Source organism: Primulina eburnea, chromosome 13, assembly GCF_022965805.1.
Source record: "Primulina eburnea isolate SZY01 chromosome 13, ASM2296580v1, whole genome shotgun sequence".
Lineage (NCBI taxonomy): Eukaryota > Viridiplantae > Streptophyta > Magnoliopsida > Lamiales > Gesneriaceae > Primulina > Primulina eburnea.
In genome coordinates this window covers 591,511-610,723 of record NC_133113.1, presented here as the reverse complement: position 1 = coordinate 610,723, position 19,213 = coordinate 591,511, and the positions used below count along the sequence as shown (strand labels likewise).

Below are 19,213 nucleotides of genomic sequence, written 5' to 3'. Positions count from 1 at the left end.
TTTTTCTCATGGCGATGATATCATAATTTGTGATTTAGAGTCAATGTGTTTAGATGGTAATACTTACGACCTTTTCGAAACAAAACCATACAAGGAAGGTATTATATGCTATACTTTTGCAATTATGTTGAAAAATAAAATAATTCTTTTGTTTTAGTACTTAAAATTCCATAATATATTTATTTTGCTTTTACTTCTAATTTTCAGAGGTAGGACATGATGTACCACGGGGTAGAGTTCACGCCAAAATGATATATTTTTAAATTAGGTAAGTTTATAATTGCATTCATGACAATTATAACACTTCTAGATTCAAGCACAGGGGATATGGTAACGAAATTTGGGAGAGTAGTGTCAAAGATGATTGATGAACAACCATTAGATCTCTATACGAGTCTTAGCATTTTACGGTATAGTTGTTCAGAAAAAAATGTTAGAGAGATTATTGGTTTGACTACAATTCTGAAAACAGACCAACTGTAGATTTCATAGCAGATAGCTTATTATCTATCAAAAACAATATATTGTTTAAAAAATTTTGTAGTTGAATTTTTTTTGTCACATTCATACTATAGCTGGTTCATGATGATGTAGTCTCATTATCAGATTAACCCATCTCTGATTAGTATGAATGTGACAAAAGAATTTTCCAGTTACAAAATTTTTTAAACTATAGATTGTTCTTTGATAGCTAATAAGTTATCTGCTATAAAATCTACAGTTGACATATTTTCAAAATTGTAGTCGAACCAATAATCTCTCTGACATTGTTTTCTAAACAACTAGACCGTAAAATGCTAAAAAAATATATAGCGATCTAATGGTTGTTCATCAAGCATTTTTGATACTAATCTCCCAAATTTAGTCACCATATCCCCTGTGTTTGGATCTAGAAGTGGTATAATTGTCAAGGATGCAATTACAAATTTACCTAATATTAAAATATCTTCATGTGAATAAAAATACAATTACAATTGTATAGCATATAATTATATGGTTTTGTTTCGAAAAGATCGTAAGTATTACCATCGAATCACATTGACTCTAAATCACAAATGATGATATCATCGCCATGAAAAAATTTATCGTCAACATGCATGTATATTTTACAATACATTAATAATTTATATAATTTCAATTTAAATTCAAAAACTTGCGTCAAGAAGAAATTGTTCTGGTTTGTGAATAAAAAATGTGTGAATTACATTAAGAATGTATGACACTCTTATCAAAGTGTAGAGTGCCTCAGACCATTTCAAATTTGTTTATGCAATTAAACCAATATGCAATTAGTATATGTTCATGTTTAAGGTTGCACTAACTAAAGAATAGAAGTAACTAAAATAAGATCGTAATTATTATGTATGTGCATTCAATCTTAAGTAGTCAGTAAAATTCAAAATGAAGCTATCAAAACTATAAATAGAATTACCTCCTACTTTCAACGCAAATCTCCACGAGGATAATACCTCAATACCACACATCGGATGTCATCGTCTCTGGCGCATGCAATAATATCGGCTGCAATTTTGTCTGGCTGAAGTGCTTGCAAATAAAAAAGATAAAAAAGCTTGCACTGTTCTGACAAAAATAAACATAACAATGATGATGTTTATCAATTAAAAATATAAAAAAATAATAATAATTCAATCTAAATGAAAATTTGCCAAATACGATGGTTTGAATTTCATGGGTTTCATGGTCGGGGGTAAGTTCTCACGATCCAAGTCCAATCAGGTAACCCGTAGTCATTGTTGGTTGAAAAATGGCAGACGTAGTCTCAATGCACACCCACGTTTCTACCTTTAGAATCTCTCGGCAAGGTCACCGATCAATGTTTCAGATAAATCTAGTATAACTAAAAAATGATTAGAATGACGGTCAAACTCAATCAACTTAAAATAATTGACGACAAGATAAGTACAAAAAAGTTAGTTTCAATTATATCATTACCTTCAAAAAACATGAAATAACATATTTTTGGGCCGATTAACATATGACTACTTTGTTCTTATATTCGTTTGTATTGAGAGATTCCAACGAGCCAATTGGAATGGGCTGAGATTCCTGCTTCACGCAACGGCACGCCACCCATTTCATAAGGGACATGAATCATGCTTCCAACCATCCCTTGCAAAGAGACATCAGGAATGCTACGCACAGGGGGGTAGCGATAGCCGCGCCCCCTAGGAAGCATCTGCAGAGAAGAAACAAATGAGAAGTTAAGAAATCAAGGGGAAAAGGCACGAGTCAAAGGGCACAAACCGGCTGCTGCATAACAGGAACTGGCTGTGGGCCTTGTTGCATAGGAACACCATTGGCATGCCTACCACCAGGACGTGGACCTTGAGGCCCCTGTTGGACCATATACACAAACATATTTTTCATGAGAGGTCCACCAGGCCTCATCCCAGGAACAAGCTGCTGTTGATACCCAAATCCAGGCTGCACATGGCATGACATTCATTATAAAGATTTCGAACACATGGTCTAATCCGGAGCTGATACCAGTAGGAATATTTCATGAAAAAATCTACCATTCAAATTCAGTTGCAAGATAGTTTTCAGCGACAAACAAATTATCCATTTTTACCATATTATGGTGGCAACTGCGATAAATGATGATTCAATTTCGTTAACGAACTCTTCGTTCCTAGTTAAACACAAACAATTGTGTTAGAATGACTTCTAAATAAAAAATTAAGAAAAACTTCAAATAAAGGTGTATAACATTAAAACAGACTTACATCTCCAAAAAAGTGCATTTATGGTTTAAAATATTTGATAATATCTGATAGAGTGGATTGCTTGATCAAACATCTGATATATATAAGAGATAAGTTGTATGATTTAGAAAAATTTAATTAAATAACAAGTGTAGAATTAAAGATACCATGTCATTTTCATGGCCTACAAATCTTGAACACACAAATGTCATCAAGGTTGTTTATATTGATTTACATTCTTCCTCTAGTAATTGAATTTAACATCGAAATCTCAGTGTTTTGATAATCCAGTTAGTGGTTGGATGATTCTTGAATCCCTATTATGTTCAGTAAAAACTCGATCACCATGTTTAAAACATGGTGTACAGTCGACGTCCGGTTCAGTAATTTGGAATTGTACTTCGTTCTCTTTCAAATAGAGGAAGACAACCAATGTATATGAGCACACTATTGGAACTCCGTCTTTTAATTGGTCTTTCGCGACAACAAATGTAACGGAGTTCATTTCAGAAAACTGTGATGTTGAGAACAAGTCATAAAATCGATGAAATGACATACTATAATATCTCAAAGCAAGAAAAGCAACAAAGTTCAGTGAACATCCGTTTGTTCATGCCTGAAGGGAACAATATACATCAAAGCAAGTAATGGCGGCAAAGAAAAAAGAAAATATACTTTCTTCTAATCAACCCAGCAAAGAAGAAAACTCCAAGCTCTGTTTCTTCTAATCAATCCAAGCTATTTTTGTTAAAAAATTCAATGACATAATATAATATCACAAAACAAGAAAATCAAAAAAGTTTAGTGAACATCATGTCGTTCATGTCAGGAGGGAACAATATTATTTTAAAGATTGTAATGACAACCCAAGAATACACGTAATGGTTGAAATGAAAAATGAAAACATGCTCACGTGTTTCTTCGAATCAACCCGATAAAAAAAAACCCAGAGCTCTGTTTCTTCGAATAAACCCTAGCCTTTTTTGTTAGAAAATCTCAAAAAAGAAGGTTGGTTAGCAGAAGAAAGAGGTGTAAACGGCTTGATAGTGCAGCTAGTTGTGGTCTGTGTAGGCTCAATCAGAGGAAAGAGGAGGTAGAGGTACAATGCAATGCGTCAGCTACAACATATATACTTCTATAAATTATTATAACTGATAGTAATAATTAAAATAATAGATGATTTTTGGGTTAAAACATAAATATTTTTAAAAAAATGTGTTGTCCCGATGAACGGTCACATTTTAATAAATACAGGTCACATGCAAAATGTCATTATCTAATAATATAAATACTGGTTTAAGTGATAATAACTTGAGTCGGGAATTAAAGTCATTTTTCATAGTATCAGACATTAGGGAAAGAGCAAAAAAAACAGAATTTTACTCGGTTTTCATGTATAAACCTTCGTTGATAGTGGTATCGGCCTTATCATTTTATTTTTAAAAAAATATATAAATAATCCACATTTTAGCTTGTTTCCATAAAATAAATTAACATAGAGGAGCCGCACTATCAAGCCGTTTACACCTCTTTCTTCTGCTAACAAATTTTCTAACAAAAATGGTTAGGGTTTATTCGGGAAAAAGATATGGTAATTTGTTTCGGGAAAGATATGTTAATTTGTTTTAACTACTTCACTTAGAGTAAACTACCACTCTTCTAATAAAGGAAACTTGCAGAGTGTTGGCTTCAAAGTCCTTAAAAAAATAAAGGTGCTTGAATAAACCTGCAATCTGTCACTGCCTTCGGTGTACTCGTTGGTTTCTTCCAAAGAAAAAGTGAATGAATTTCGAATGGTCGGAAAATACTGTAACACCGGTGAAACTTGCCATTCTTTGTGGAGGAGGAAGCCTTTTTAGGGTTCATACGAAGGAAAAAATTGGTACGAATAAAAAGAAGAAAGAATCGGGCTATTTTGTGTTCACAAAAATCGTTCGGCTGGAAAATGTTTGCTTGCTTTTCTGATTGAAAAAAATACTTTTTAAGAACTAGACCTGAATCCATTGGTATTTCAACAACAGCAGCTGACTGCCACCGAACCAACCGATTCCATAACTTACATACAAAATCCCAAAAATCTTAGATTTCCACCTTTCTCAAAATCCTTTAGTTCGAAACCAAAAGAGATTCCATAGGTGAAAAATATTTCAGTCAGAAAGATCGTAACACTTCAATAAGCAGCATAATCAATATGATAAAATAAAAGTCAAGTACATACAACAAATAACAATCAATTCAGACCAAATAAGAAAGGGGAAAGTGAATTCCCGTTTTTAAACGCACGCGCGCTCGAACGGTAGAAAAATACCGCTCGAGCGCCGAGTTCTCTGGAAAAAAAAAAAATTTGGGGCAAGCGTTCCACTCCTTAAAATTGGTAGATTTAGAGTCTATTTTCAAAATATCACACATCAATTTCCAGACCATTTGAGTTCATAAAAACTTAGATATATATTCGATAAAATTCCAAAATTATGTCTGATCCAGTAACGTACATTTGTGTGGACAAATTTGTAATTTGGTGACTCGAGACAAAGAATCAAACCTGAAAAGTATCACATGGGGTTCACTAGTGGGATCAGCGTGTTACTTTTTAGAATGGGCTTGGGCCCCACTTTGTCCTTTCCTGCTTTTCCCAAGCCCCAAACACGCTATGACTATGTCCTTCGTACTTCCAAATAATCCGTTGTTTCAAAAAAATAAAAAAAATTAAATTAATTTTTTTTTTATTCAGTTCATTGGTTAGGTATAAATTATAGCTTTAATTTTTAAAAAATTTATAAGTAGCTTAATCTATTGTTTGTTTTATTTTTTTTTTAAAAAAAGTTAAATGTTCAGTTCTTATTAAATATATTAAATCTAATATTATAAAAAAAACTAATATAAATTCAAAATTTTGTTCAAAACTAAGTTTTAAAATAGTTCAACTCCGCCGTAACAATTTGATTTTCAAACAGAGGAAAAAAATTAGAAAATTCATTTTTTTGCTTTTGATTTTATAAATCGTCTCGTATTTAAATATATTTATTAAGTATCGATATATTTGTTGTCGAACAAATCTTCGATATCTGATGACATGTTAGTTGTATATGAATGAGATCACGGCAACAATATAATTCGATGTTATATTATAGGATCCGACATTTGCTTCTCTACCAAAATTTATAGCTGATGATAATGATGTACATAGACTAAACCGACCATTTTGATCAAATCGATAATTATATACTATTTTAAATGTGACAAGTCCATTGCCTCTTGCACCCCACGAGATCCCAATCTCCCCACAAGTTTTGTTAATAAATACTTGGCCGCACACACTCAATATCCACGCCACCTCCACCTTCTCCTTCAAACCCCCAAACTCCCCCTCTGTGTTTTTTTCTTGCATAAGCAATCAAAAAAAGAAATAAATAATAAGTAGGATTGGCCCTACTATTTGTGTATCACCGTCTGTATTCATGAATTAGGCCCAGTTTGGTATGTTTGATTAAGGATGGATTGTTTTATAATCTTTTGTTTGGTTCCGTTTTTTAATTTCAGATTGACTATTTGGTAGACAATTACACTGTTTGAGTTGGTTTATAAATCCATCAAATTAAGCAGGATAGTAATTATCCTACTCCAGTCCGAAAGAAAAATGACAACAATACCCCTTATTGTGAATTAATATATTGCAAGTGGGTCTACAACAATTCCGTCGCACAAAGCGACGGTTTTTTAATAAACCGTCGCCAAAATTCAAATTAGCGACGGTTTCTCAAAAGAGATCGGCGACGGTTTATCAAAACAAGTTCGGCGACGGTTTCATGCATTAATAAACCGTCGCTATATGTCGAATTACCGACGGTTTCACAAGATCTGCGACGGTTTCTAAAAACCTGTCGCTATTGGCGACGGGTTTTCATAATCCGTCGCTAAATTTCCTCTCCCCCACCAACCTTTTCCGACCACCGCCGCCACTGTCGCCGTCGCGAAGGGGAAGGGCAATTTCGTCTTCTCATCAAAAAATTCAAAATTATCCTACACTTAAAAATCTTAGCAAACATAATATTATTTTTCATCATATATTACAATCCTACCACAATCATTTTCTTTATCATTGTACAATAATTCAGTTTTTAAAAAACAAACAAAGAAAACAAGTATTTCAGTTTAATTAGGGTTTAATTAATTTCCTCTTGGCACACAAAATGTACCTTTAAATGTACAACAACCAACTTTTGAAATTATAACGTAATTAATATATATACCTACCCGTTCCTCATAAATATATAAAATATATTATAATGAAGCCAATATTTTTTTAATATTAAAGATTAACAAATTACATCACGATGTAAAACTCTAATTTTATAACCAATCAAAAAAATTGAGAATTTAAATTCAAATGTGTAGGAAATTGTAAGCACAAAATTGAATAATTTTAATTTGAGAAAGCTAATTTCACTTCTACCCTTAGCGATAAGATGTAGTTTTTGGTCCATCTTGCAATTTGTAAGTATATTGATGTGGCGAAAATCATATTTTATTCCAAAAACTTTTAAGATTAATGCCCGTATTGTATTCCAATATCTCTTATCTTAATATTGAAATGTGTGAATCGTTATCTAATTTACACACACATGTTTGAATGGTTGCATGTTTTATATATATTTTTGGATTAGTCATTTCATAATTTGTCAAATTTCACTTTAGTCCATCGATAATGATAAAAAAGAATATACACACACGCATCGCGTGTGCAGAGTAACTAGTATATATAAATGATTGGAGTGTCTAAAGCTAGCCCGTGACATGAATATAATGCACTACAAAAAAAAAATTTGGCGACGGTTAAACCGTCTCTAAAACCGTCGCTAAAAGGTTAAAGCGACGGTTTTAACGACGGTTTAACGGTTCGTAACAGAAGTTAGCGTCGCTTTCTCAAAGCGACGGTTTTTCAACTCCCGTCGCACGTAGCGACGGTTTTATTGAAGAAGACCGTCGCTCATTAGCGACGGTTCTAATGCCGACCGTCGCTATTATCAGCAACGGTTTTATGCACACCATCGCTATATTAAGCGACGGTTCTTAAACATCGTCGCTACATTAAGCGACGGTTTTAAAAAACCCGTCGCTATTGAAACCGTCGTTATATTAATCGACGGTTTTTTAAAAAAACCATCGCTTAATATAGCGACTGTGTGTAATGAACCGACGGTGTGTATATAAACACTGTCATAAAATTCACAAATAAACTACTATGCAAAAATTAAAATCATATATTAAATTTTCTGTAAAAAAAAAAAAAAAAACTTTAAAACCTGATGTGCACGAAGATATGGATTTCCACGTAATGCTGGAAGATCGCACGGAGTAGCAAATCTACGAAATAAATACGAAAAAATGTTAGTACAAAATAAAAACTGAAACTTCAAAAAATGATAGAGCTTCGCTACTACCAGAGAGGCAAAAATCGCTTAAGGAATATGTTCGCGAATCTCGGTAAATATAGAATACTAGCGACGGTCTTCGAAAATACCGTCGCTAGTGGTGACAGACAGATATTTTCCTGTCGCCAATAGCGACGGCTTAAGCATAAACGTCGACGATCTCCATCGGCGACGGTTTATGCAAAACCGTCGCCGAAATAGATCGGCGACAACTTTTGCACAACCGTCGCCGATGTAACTGGGCGACGGTTTTTGCCCAACCGTCGCCAATCGATTTATGCTTAACCATCACTGTATATTGCGATGAGTTTGTATTATACCGTCACACATGTGACGATTAATCGTTGCTAAAAAAGCGACGGTTGTAATGAACGGTCGCTTATTTTGATTAGCGACGGTTTTATTAAAAACCAGCTCATAAAATTGTGACGGTTTATTATAAACTGTCGCTACAATAGCGACGGTTGACTCTAAACTGTCACTAAAAAAGCGACGGTGTTTAGTAAATCGTCGCTTATTTAGATTAGCGACGGTTTTATTATGAAATGTCGCAATATTAGCGACAGGCGACGGTTTATAGTAAACCGTGGCTTATTTTGATAAGCGACAGTTTTATTAAAAATCGTCGCATAAAATTGCGACGGTTTATCAAACCGTCGCAATTTTAGCAACAATTTTTTAAATAGTGTCGCTATATTAGCGACGATTGACTATAAACCGTCGCTACAAAAGCGACGGTTTAATAATTTAATTAGCGACAATTTTTTAAAATACCGTCGCTCGGTTGAAGAAAAACCGTCGCCATTTATAGCGACGGTTTTACTGTTTTAGTAAAACCGTCGCTAATATATACGTTTTTTTTGTAGTGATGAGGTATTAACAAGAAACAGTAAAACCGTCGTTAATATATCCGTTTTTTTGTAGAGATGAGGTATCAACAAGACAAGATGTGAATATGGTACAGTACTTATCGAATATCGAGTACGTATAGCAGCGACTATATTATCAATTAATGCAATATATGTCGTAGTAGCATGCGGTAGCTTCGCTGCTACATGTGGAGCAAAAGTGATGAATCTATGGCATATGATATATATATATATATATATATATATATATATATATATATATATATATATATATATATATATATATATATATATGCTCGATTTAGCATGACGAATACCCATCTTCAGGCCGAAGTACTGTCCTTAATTTGGTCCAGCTGTGGTGGAGCACATGCATGTATGGTTGCTTTTCCATGGCACGAACAGTACTATTTGTCATTATTATCATAGATCATAACGGGGGAAACATAATTAAAAAACATTATCGATGAGGGAATGTGTATTTATATGGCATGAACAGAACGAGTGATTGCAAACAAACATGGACTATATATATTATGTTTTTTATTATTACTGCCTTGTAAATTAAATTTTGCGACGAAATATTGTATGTTAATATTTATTCACGAACTCCGGACTCGAAAATAATTATCGAAATACTAAATCTTGTCTAATTAGTACACATGTTTAAACTTTGTTAGGTGGGATTTTAATAAGATGGGGTCCACGTCAAAATAAAATATTCAGAAAACGTTCATCCCACGTCGAAAGAAGCTGAAAGTTGAAGGAGGGAATTTGTTATAAATTGAGTCTTCCTTGTTTGTTTTTAGTATCCCAAAATCAAAAGCTTTTCAGCTTTGATAAAAAGAGAGTGCATAGAAAAAAAAGAGTGTATTTTTTTCTTGAGTGCGGGAATTCTCTTTTGTGAGTTAGAGAAAATATTTTCTCGGTATACTCGGGGTTGGGATCGTGAGATATTGAGTGTATTGGTGTATACACTTGTTGTAATATTTCTCCCGGTTATAAAAGTTGCAGTGCTCCGTGGATGTAGCCTATATTGGGTGAACCACGTAAATCTTTGTGTTCTTGTTGGTTGTTTTATTCCGCATTTTTGGGTACTATTATCATCGTGATCGGCATCGCTTCGGGGTAATTCCCCAACAACTGGTATCAGAGCCTTGTTGTGAAAATTCTTAAAAATTCTGAGTATGCTCTGTGGTTGCAGCTTTGTCTGATCTTCCACATCAGAAAAGATTTTTTTGATCTTCTGTTAAGGCTAGAGAAGTGATGACCGGAGATGATGGATCGGGACCGGGAATCAACAAGTTCGACGGAACAGATTTTTCGTTCTGGCGGTTACAGATTAGAGATTATCTGTATAGTAGGAAGTTGCATCAACCTCTATCTGGAAAGAAGCCGGAAAAGATGGAGGATGATGACTGGAAGCTTCTTGACCGACAAGTGTTAGGTGTAATACGATTGACCCTAACGAAGAACGTGGCACATAACGTGGCGGAGGCAAAAACAACGGAGGAGATGATGTCCATTTTATCGGACATGTACGAGAAGCCATCAGCAAGCAATAAAGTCCATCTCATGAAGAAGTTATTTAACTTGAAGATGAGAGAAGGTGCTTCGGTGGCTAAACACATCAATGAGTTCAACACGATTGTTTCTCAGCTAACATCGGTTGAAATTAATTTTGATGATGAGATTCGTGCACTTATTCTTTTGGCGTCTTTACCAAATGTTTGGGAACCAATGCGGGCAGCGGTTAGCAACTCTGTTGGAAAAAGAAAGCTACAATTTAATGATGTCAGAGATCAAATTCTTGCCGAGGAAGTTCGCAAGATGGATTCTGGTGAAGGAACATCATCAAGTTCTGCTCTAAATCTCGAGAATAGAGGAAGGGGCAGGAGTGGCGAAAAGAGTTTTAACCAATGGCATGGTGGGTCCAAGTCAAGAAATGGAAAAGACAAAAGCAACTTTGAAAAGAATGTGAAGTGCTGGAGCTGTGGTGAGACTGGTCACTTGAAAAAGAATTGCAAATCAACAAAGAACAACGCTAATGTTGTTACTGAGGAGGTACATGATGCTCTGCTATTATCCATGGAAAGCCCTGTTGATTCTTGGGTTATGGACTCGGGAGCTTCGTTTCATACCACTGGTAATCGTGATGTATTCGATAATTACATTGCGGGAGATTACGGAAAAGTTTTCCTGGCTGATGGAAAACCTTTGGAAATAATTGGTATGGGTGATATCCGGATGAAGATGACAAATGGATCTGTCTGGAAAATCAACAAAGTAAGGCATGTACCAAAGTTGACACACAATCTGATTTCAGTGGGACAGCTTGACGACGAAGGCCATAAGGTGACCTTTGGTGATGGTTCCTGGAAAGTGAGAAAGGGAGCCATGATTGTTGCTCGAGGAAAGAAAACTGGAACACTTTATATGACTTCCAGTTTGAGAAATAAATTAGCGGCTGTGGATGCTGGAGCTAATTCAAGTCTATGGCATAGTAGGCTTGGGGATACGAGTGAAAAGTGAATGAAGATGCTTGTTTCAAACGGAAAGCTACCGGGATTAAAGATCGTTGAGCACAAGCTGTGTGAAGCTGTATTTTTTGGAAAGCAGAAAAAGGTGAGATTTTCAAAAGAGGTCAGAGAACCGATATCGGCGGATTTGGAGCTGGTACATACTGATGTATGTGGACCATCTTCTGTGACATTCTTTGGAGATCACTCAAGATATTATGGCACTACTGTTGACGATTCGAGCAGGAGATTTTGGGTTTATTTTGTGAAAAATAAATCGGATGTTTATGAGACCTTTAAACAGTGGGAGTTAGCCATGGAAGATGTGATGGATTTGCTGTCATCCAATCACATGTGGAGGTTTTCAGAACTTCCTGAAGGTAAAAAGGTTTTACAGAGCAAGTGGGAGTACCGGTTAGAAAATGACGGTAGCAAGCGGTACAAAGAAATACTTGTTGTAAAAGGTGAAAAGAAAGTCATTGGTTACACTGATATTTTCTCTCTGGTGGTAAAGTTAACTACTATCAGGACTGTACTTGGATTGATGATAAAAGAAGATTTACATCTTGAACAGTTAGATGTAAAGACAATGTTTCTTCATGGTGAGCTAGATGAAGAAATGAATCAATCACAAGGATTTGAAGTACGAGAGAAAGAGAAAATGATGTGCAAACTTCAGGAGAGCTTGTATGGTCTCAAACAAGCTCCAAGACAGTGGTACAAGAAGTTTGATGGTGTAATGAATAATGATGGTTTTCTGAGGTATCAGGCTGATCACTGTTGTTATGTGAAGTTTGATGGTTATTATATCATACTACTGATGTATGTAGATGATATGTTGATAGCAAGAGCTTGTCTGGAGGAGATTGATAAACTCGAGAAAGAGTTATCAAAGGAATTTGCTTTGAAGGATTTGGGTGCTGCAAAACAAATCCTTGGACTGGGGATACTTAGAGATCGGGTGAATGGAGTCTTGAAGCTTGAGAAGATTCCTGAAAGCAAGAATCCAGCTGAGATGCTCACGAAGGCTGTTATCATTGAAAAACTGAAGTTGTGTTTGACTTCAGTCGGTCTCCTGGACTAACAAAGGAGGTATGAGCTGCTGCACTGATGGTGTGAAGACATGATTGAAATCAAGTCTTCAAGTGGGAGAATTGTTAGGTGAGATTTTAATAAGGTGGGGCCCACGTCAAAATAAAATATTCAGAAAACGTTCATCCCACATCGAAAGAAGCTGAAAGTTGAAGGAGGGAATTTGTTATAAATTGAGCCTTCCTTGTTTGTTTTCAGTATCCCAAAATCAAAAGCTTTTCAGCTTTGATAAAAAGAGAGTGCATAGAAAAAAAAGAGTGTATTTTTTTCTTGAGTGCGGGAATTCTCTTTTGTGAGTTAGAGAAAATATTTTCTCGGTATACTCGGGGTTGGGATCGTGAGATATTGAGTGTATTGGTGTATACACTTGTTGTAATATTTCTCCCGGTTATAAAAGTTGCAGTGCTCCGTGGATGTAGCTTATATTGGGTGAACCACGTAAATCTTTGTGTTCTTGTTGGTTGTTTTATTCCGCATTTTTGGGTACTATTATCATCGTGATCGGCATCGCTTCGGGGTAATTCCCCAACAAACTTATGATATGTACTGTAATAAACTTGTTTCTGTACCGATCGACATACAAATTTTAGGAAAAAAAATACATGACCCATTGTATGTTAATATTTATCTTCATATCTTCATGCTCAAAAATAATTATCGAACTACAAATTAGTCCAATTAGATTTGTGACATGATACCATAAAAAAGTTGTTTATTTTTATGAGAAAAAATGCATGGTTCATCGTATATTAATATTGTTGAAAATTTGAATCAAATTTAGAGTTTGAATAAAAATTATGTCTCATGAATGTGAGAGTGTTTTTTAGCTCTCCACATTCTTGAATTAGTTGTGGCTCATTATCGTGGAAGTATCTTTTGACTTTCCACATTTTTGAGTTAATTGAAGAGTTTTGACTCTTCATATTCTTGAGTTAAGGGGAAAATTAATTGAGTTAATTAATCTTGGATGACTCTTGGTGTGCATTTTGGGGCTTATAAATAGTGTGTTCATTTCCTCATTTCAAACATATGAAAATTTTATCTCTTTCAAGTATTCTCTTGCATTTCATATTGTTAGCTTTTCATTTGCTCTCCGTTAAATCTCGGTGATAAAGTAAAGGTACGTTTTCAGTTCGCCGTAGTAGTGTATCGTGCTAACTCACTGCTGGTTATTCCGTTGTATCGTGGGACACAGACGTCCAGACAATCCTCGAAGCACATACAGGAGGGGACGAATGTGTTTTAAGGACATTGTACTTCGTATATCTCTCGGTTTAATTTACTTTAAACTTTTCCATACTGTTTTATTCATCATTTAGTTCACTAGTTTTTACGAAATTTTACTGTACTTTATCATTCGATATATATCGAATGATGACACTTGAAACTATATTAAATATGTGTATGTACTGACATTAATGAGAAATGCATTGTAAATACTTTTATACGCGTGCTTACCAAAATACCTAATTTTGTGAGAATTCATACTATACCACGTTAATTTATGTAACTATGTCCCAAATTTATGTCAAAATGCACGGTGTATTGTGTCCACAATAACTTTAAATTATAAATACTAAATATTTGATAATATAAATTTTTAAAGAGAAATAACCTAAGATATCGAAATATTTTTAATGGGTACTCTCGATAGTAAAAAAAATAATTCCCCGAATAAAAAATAAAAGGATATTGATAAATAAATTTATTTGATATAAATATTTATTATATAAAATTATACTCTAAATTAAGGCTAAAAAAACATGAAGATAAATGTATAAATCTTAATTAGAATATTTTTTACCGCCATGAGTAACCATTAAAAATTCGATGTTTTTAGGGTATTTTTATTTTAAAAAATTTATTATAAGAATTTTGATATCTATAATTTAAGAGTTAAATTTATAAGGAAAAAATAATAAACTTTAAATTACTTTTTTAAACTCTCTCTTTTGTGTTTACTGTGGTCAACTTTAAGTTATCCTCTTTTTACACTCTTTTGCCTGAATCGAAACATTTCTACACGTTTCATGCTTATCGCACGTTTTCACACTTTTAAAACATTGCTATAAATACAGAGAACGTGCACCGCCAATATACTCTAGAACAAAGGTGAATTTTTAGTTTTTCAGGTAACAAAGGGTGAGTTACTTTCATAGGTGGGCAAGTTGTCATGACTTGACCGTTTCGATGTGCAAGACTCAAAGATTTTGGCAAAAAAAGTTGCCAGTCACAGAGGTTTGGTGTCCAAAACCTTCTTGAACACTCTAACATTCTCTTGCAGGCAATGAATTAATGTTCTAGATAAGTTGAGAACAAAGAACTTGAAGGTTCTATGTTCGGGCAGAATAACCTAGAACATTGTAGACAAGTCGTAAAGGTTCTATGACTAGATTCGTGTGGAATGACTTAGAAATTTGTGAACGAAACAAGAGGGTTCTAGATTCATACGTACGGAAAGGCCGCCTAGAACATTCTGTACATTATTTGAACATTCTAAGTCCATGTATAAAGATCTAGAAGGTTGTCAAAAACGACGGGTCTAGAAGCTTTAAGGACGATCTAGAAAGATGTGGATATTTGTAGGAAAATCTAGAATATTCCATAATACATTGTATATTAGAGATTGTAAGTGTAAGAAGATCTAGAATACTCTATTATATAAAGTAACGTGGAAGACTGTATACAGTATAGAATGCAAGGGACATGTATATATAAGAATAGGATTTCATTTGTACGTTAAATAAAACAAGAAACAATTCATTCTTCACTCAATCAATTATTGTATTCTCTCTATAAATTTTCCAACTCACTTGTTCTTGTTTATATACAATTAACCACCGAAGATTACTCTTAAGGCTACTTTTCGAGTACTCGTTCGGGCATAATCGAGGGACAAAGGCTGCAAGTGTATTTAGAAGGGATATATATCCGTGACAAATTTATTAAATAATACCAGTTTTTTTAAAATAAAATACCAAATTTTGGAACAATCTATTTGGATGAGCGCTAATTGAGGCATACATTGCAAGAGCCAAGGAAACAACAATTTTCGTCGATCATAAACAAATACGAATCAAAAACAAAACCTTCATTCAACGAGAAAGAAGAATAAATCGCAGAAGCATTAAACATAACATTTCAGCTCGAGAATCTGCTAACAAGAATATAGATAAAGAATCAAACATAACACAAGTGTGTAAGTGCTCTGATTCTTTCAATCAACCCAAATTATTTTTGTTACAAAATCAAATGACATAAAATAATATCACAAAACAAGAAAATCAAAAAACTTTAGTGAACATCATTTCGTTCAAAAAATAAGTGGCTGGATGATTCTTGGATCCCTATTATATTTAGTAAAAACTCGATGTTTAAAACATGGTGTACAATCGACGTCCGGTTCAGTAATTTGAAATTGTACTTCATTCCCTTTTAAATAGAAGAAGACAACCAATGTATTTGAGCAAGCTATTGGAACTTCATCTTCTAATTGGTCTTTCGCAACAACAAATGCAACAGAGTTCATTTCATAAAATTGTGATGTTGAGAACAAGTTATAACATCGATGAAATGACATACTATAATATCACAAAGCAAGAAAATCAACAACGTTTAGTGAACATCCTTTCGTTCATGCTTGGAGGAAACAATATACATCAAAACAAGTAATAGTGGAAAAGAAAAAGGGAAACAAAATTTTTCTTCTAATCAACCTAGCAAATAAGATAACCCCAAGCTCTGTTTCTTCTAATGAATCCAAATTATTTTTGTTAGAAAATCCAATGACATAATAATAATATCACAAAACAAGCTGAAAATCGAAATAGTTTAGTGAACACCAGAGACGGATCTACGCTAGGGCCATTTTTTTTTATTTAGCGACGGTTTTAGCGACGGTTTTGTGAAACCCGTCGCTAATTTTGCGACGGTTTTAGTAAACCTGTCGCCGATGGGGATCGGCGACAGCTTTATCAAAAACCGTCGCAAATATTAGCGACGGTTATTGCTAAAACCGTCGCTAAATTATTAAAAAATAAAAAAAAAGTGGATCGGCGGTTTTAATTAGCGACGGTTTATTCAATAGAACATCATTACCACTTTGATGTTTTTAATGCAGCAATAGATTTCATTTTGATGGAGTTAAATACTCGGTTCAATGAGTAATCGGTGAAACTTCTTTCTCTTAGTATAGCTTTAGATCCTAAAAATTCATTTGACTCATTTAACAGTGATGATATTTGCAAGCTTGCGAAGAAGTTTTATCCTGGAGATTTCACAGATCAAGAAATTGTTGTTTTGAAGTATGAATTGATACATTTATAAACTCGATGTGATGCAGAATTTAAAGGTTTCTACACTTGTTGAGTTGTGTCAGCAATTGACCGAGAGTGGACGGTCAAGTGTTTATGTTATGTTGACTAGATTGATTCATCTTGTTTTGACATTATCTGTGTCTACTGCCACTATTGAACGGGCTTTTTCAGCAATGAAGCATGTGAAGACGGAACTTCGCAATAAAATGGAGGATGACTTTCTTGCCGATTGTTTGACACTCTATATTGAACGAGATTTAGCTAAACATATTGATGTAAATTCTATTATTGATGAATTTTATGTTTTAAAATCACGTAAGGCACAACTTCGTTGAACGATATGATGTACTTTTTTTTTAATAATATATAACTTATCATATTGAGTTCAAGCCCACCCCAACTCTTATTCCTGGATCCGTCCCTGGTGAACACCATGTCGTTCATGTCAGGAGGGAACAATATTATTTTAGCGATTGCACATGAAAATCCAAGAATAAAACGTAATGGTGTGAAGGAAAAAAGAAAACATACTCACTTGTTTCTTTGAATCAACCCGACAAAGAAGAAAAACCCGAGCTTTGTTTCTTTTAATAAACTCGAGCCCTTTTTGTTAGAAAAAATCCCAAAAAGAAGGCTGGTCTGCAAAGGAAAGAAGTTTAAATGGCGATAGTGCAGCCAGATGTGGTCTCCATCGGCTCATGCAGAGGAAAGATGATGTAGATGTATAATGCAACGCGTCAGCCACAACATATATATTTTTGTTAATTATTATGACTGATAGTAATAATTAAAATAATATCCGATTTTTGGGTTAAAACATAAATATTTTAAAAAAATGTGGTGTCCCTATTAACGACCATATTTTAATAAATATAGTTGACATGCAAAATGTCATTATCTAATAATGTAAATACTAGTTTAAGTGATGATAACTTGAGCTAGGAATTAAAGTCACTTTTTCATAGTATCGACATTGGAGAAAGAGCAAAAAAAAAAAAAACACGAATTTTACCGGTTTTCATGTATAAACCTATGGATGTCTATATTAAAGTATTTCACTTTCTAGCTTATTCATATCTATGTTTCATAAAAGAGTGCTACTAAGTACTAACTTCCATCTCTATCGAGTCTATTTTACTCTCCACGACTTTTAAATTTCTCTTCTTTTATCCACGATTAATGTTTCATAAACCCCTGCATGTTAATATTTTTCTTTTTGCCAGAAGTTACAAGAACTCAATTATATGTTATCAACTAATATATGATTCTCGTACCTTTTAATTTTAATTTAAATATAATCATTTAATATTACTATAAAAATTTGTGGGGCCCTTAGCTCCTAATCGTTATTACAATGCAATCAGATTAGGATTTAATTAATCACAGCGGAAAACGGGTTTAAAATATCTTTTACGACGAGCCCAAAACATCTCTTCTAGATTTATAATACTAAAAATAGTATTTAATCTCAAATCATAAAACATGCCCACACGAAATCATATCCAATCACATACAAACAACTCATATCCTCGAGACATGCCCCGGTATATAGATACATATACATATATACTGGGAACAAGACATAAACATAAACCTCTGCCCAAGCTGTGGCTCCCTCCAGAAGTACCCTCTCTGGTCTCCTGATATCCTGGAGTACCTGCCATTGTCCACACACAAAGACAACAACAGCCCCCCTTGGGGGTGAGCAAAGCTCCGTATGGAACAACCAATCATATATACCACAGATATCTCAACAATGATATATGGTATGTAATGCATGTATGTCGTGGAGGTATCAGGTCAAATGCCCATCCACTGAGCACATGTCAGAATCAATCGAATCGCTATCAAATCAAATCAATGCTCGAGCTGGCACACCGGCCGATATGGGAATACACATATGATAGCGTCGACGAAGCGCCATCAATCCCACATCTCATATCCAATCATATGGGGCCACAATTGTCTATGCTTTACAGGTCATATAATACCGGCATAGCGATTGTGTTCACAAACCCCGGAATCCAATCAAATCATATCAGGGTATCCAAGGATCATAGCTCAACGTGCATGTCATGTATCGATGTATGCATAAAATGATGTATGTTAACAAAACATTTATTTTGTACATCGATACTCAAATCTCAATGTCATGTATGCCACATCAACTCATCAAATAGGCACATAGACACGTATTCCAATCCAATCAATCCAATCAAACCGACATATATCATATAATACAGATACCTGTCGTATGTT

At 34.3% G+C, this 19,213-nt stretch overlaps 1 protein-coding gene and 1 long non-coding RNA gene across 3 annotated transcripts; one reads left to right on the top strand and one right to left on the bottom strand.

The window, feature by feature from the left end:
• Nucleotides 1–1,377: 1,377 nt before the first annotated feature.
• Nucleotides 1,378–2,478, bottom strand: LOC140809942 (polyadenylate-binding protein 8-like). 2 transcript variants are annotated; one of them, XR_012113203.1, is made up of 3 exons: nt 2,266–2,478; nt 1,954–2,197; nt 1,386–1,849 (listed from the first exon to the last, which is right to left on the bottom strand). XR_012113203.1 is itself a non-coding variant. In XM_073167726.1 (2 exons), exons 1-2 carry the CDS (start codon nt 2,461–2,463, stop codon nt 2,012–2,014), a joined length of 384 nt encoding a protein of 127 aa, XP_073023827.1. In that variant the 5' UTR covers nt 2,464–2,478; the 3' UTR covers nt 1,378–2,011. The 2 variants fall into 2 exon arrangements, 1 of the variants encoding a protein (XP_073023827.1); XM_073167726.1 differs by having other exon boundaries at nt 1,378–2,197.
• A 107-nt stretch (nt 2,479–2,585) lies between these two features.
• On the top strand, nt 2,586–17,938 carry LOC140809943 (uncharacterized). Its single transcript, XR_012113204.1, has 2 exons — nt 2,586–3,839; nt 17,696–17,938. It is a non-coding gene; the product is annotated as an uncharacterized lncRNA (long non-coding RNA).
• Nucleotides 17,939–19,213: the final 1,275 nt, after the last annotated feature.

What these genes read in the sequence shown, in the direction of transcription:
- LOC140809942 (XM_073167726.1), bottom strand. Translation starts at nt 2,463, where the DNA reads ATGTCATGCCATGTGCAGCCTGGATTTGGGTATCAACAGCAGCTTGTT. An exon ending in TTCCTGTTATGCAGCAGCCG is followed by an intron (nt 2,198 to 2,265) that starts GTTTGTGCCCTT and finishes TCTTCTCTGCAG; the next exon opens with ATGCTTCCTAGGGGGCGCGG.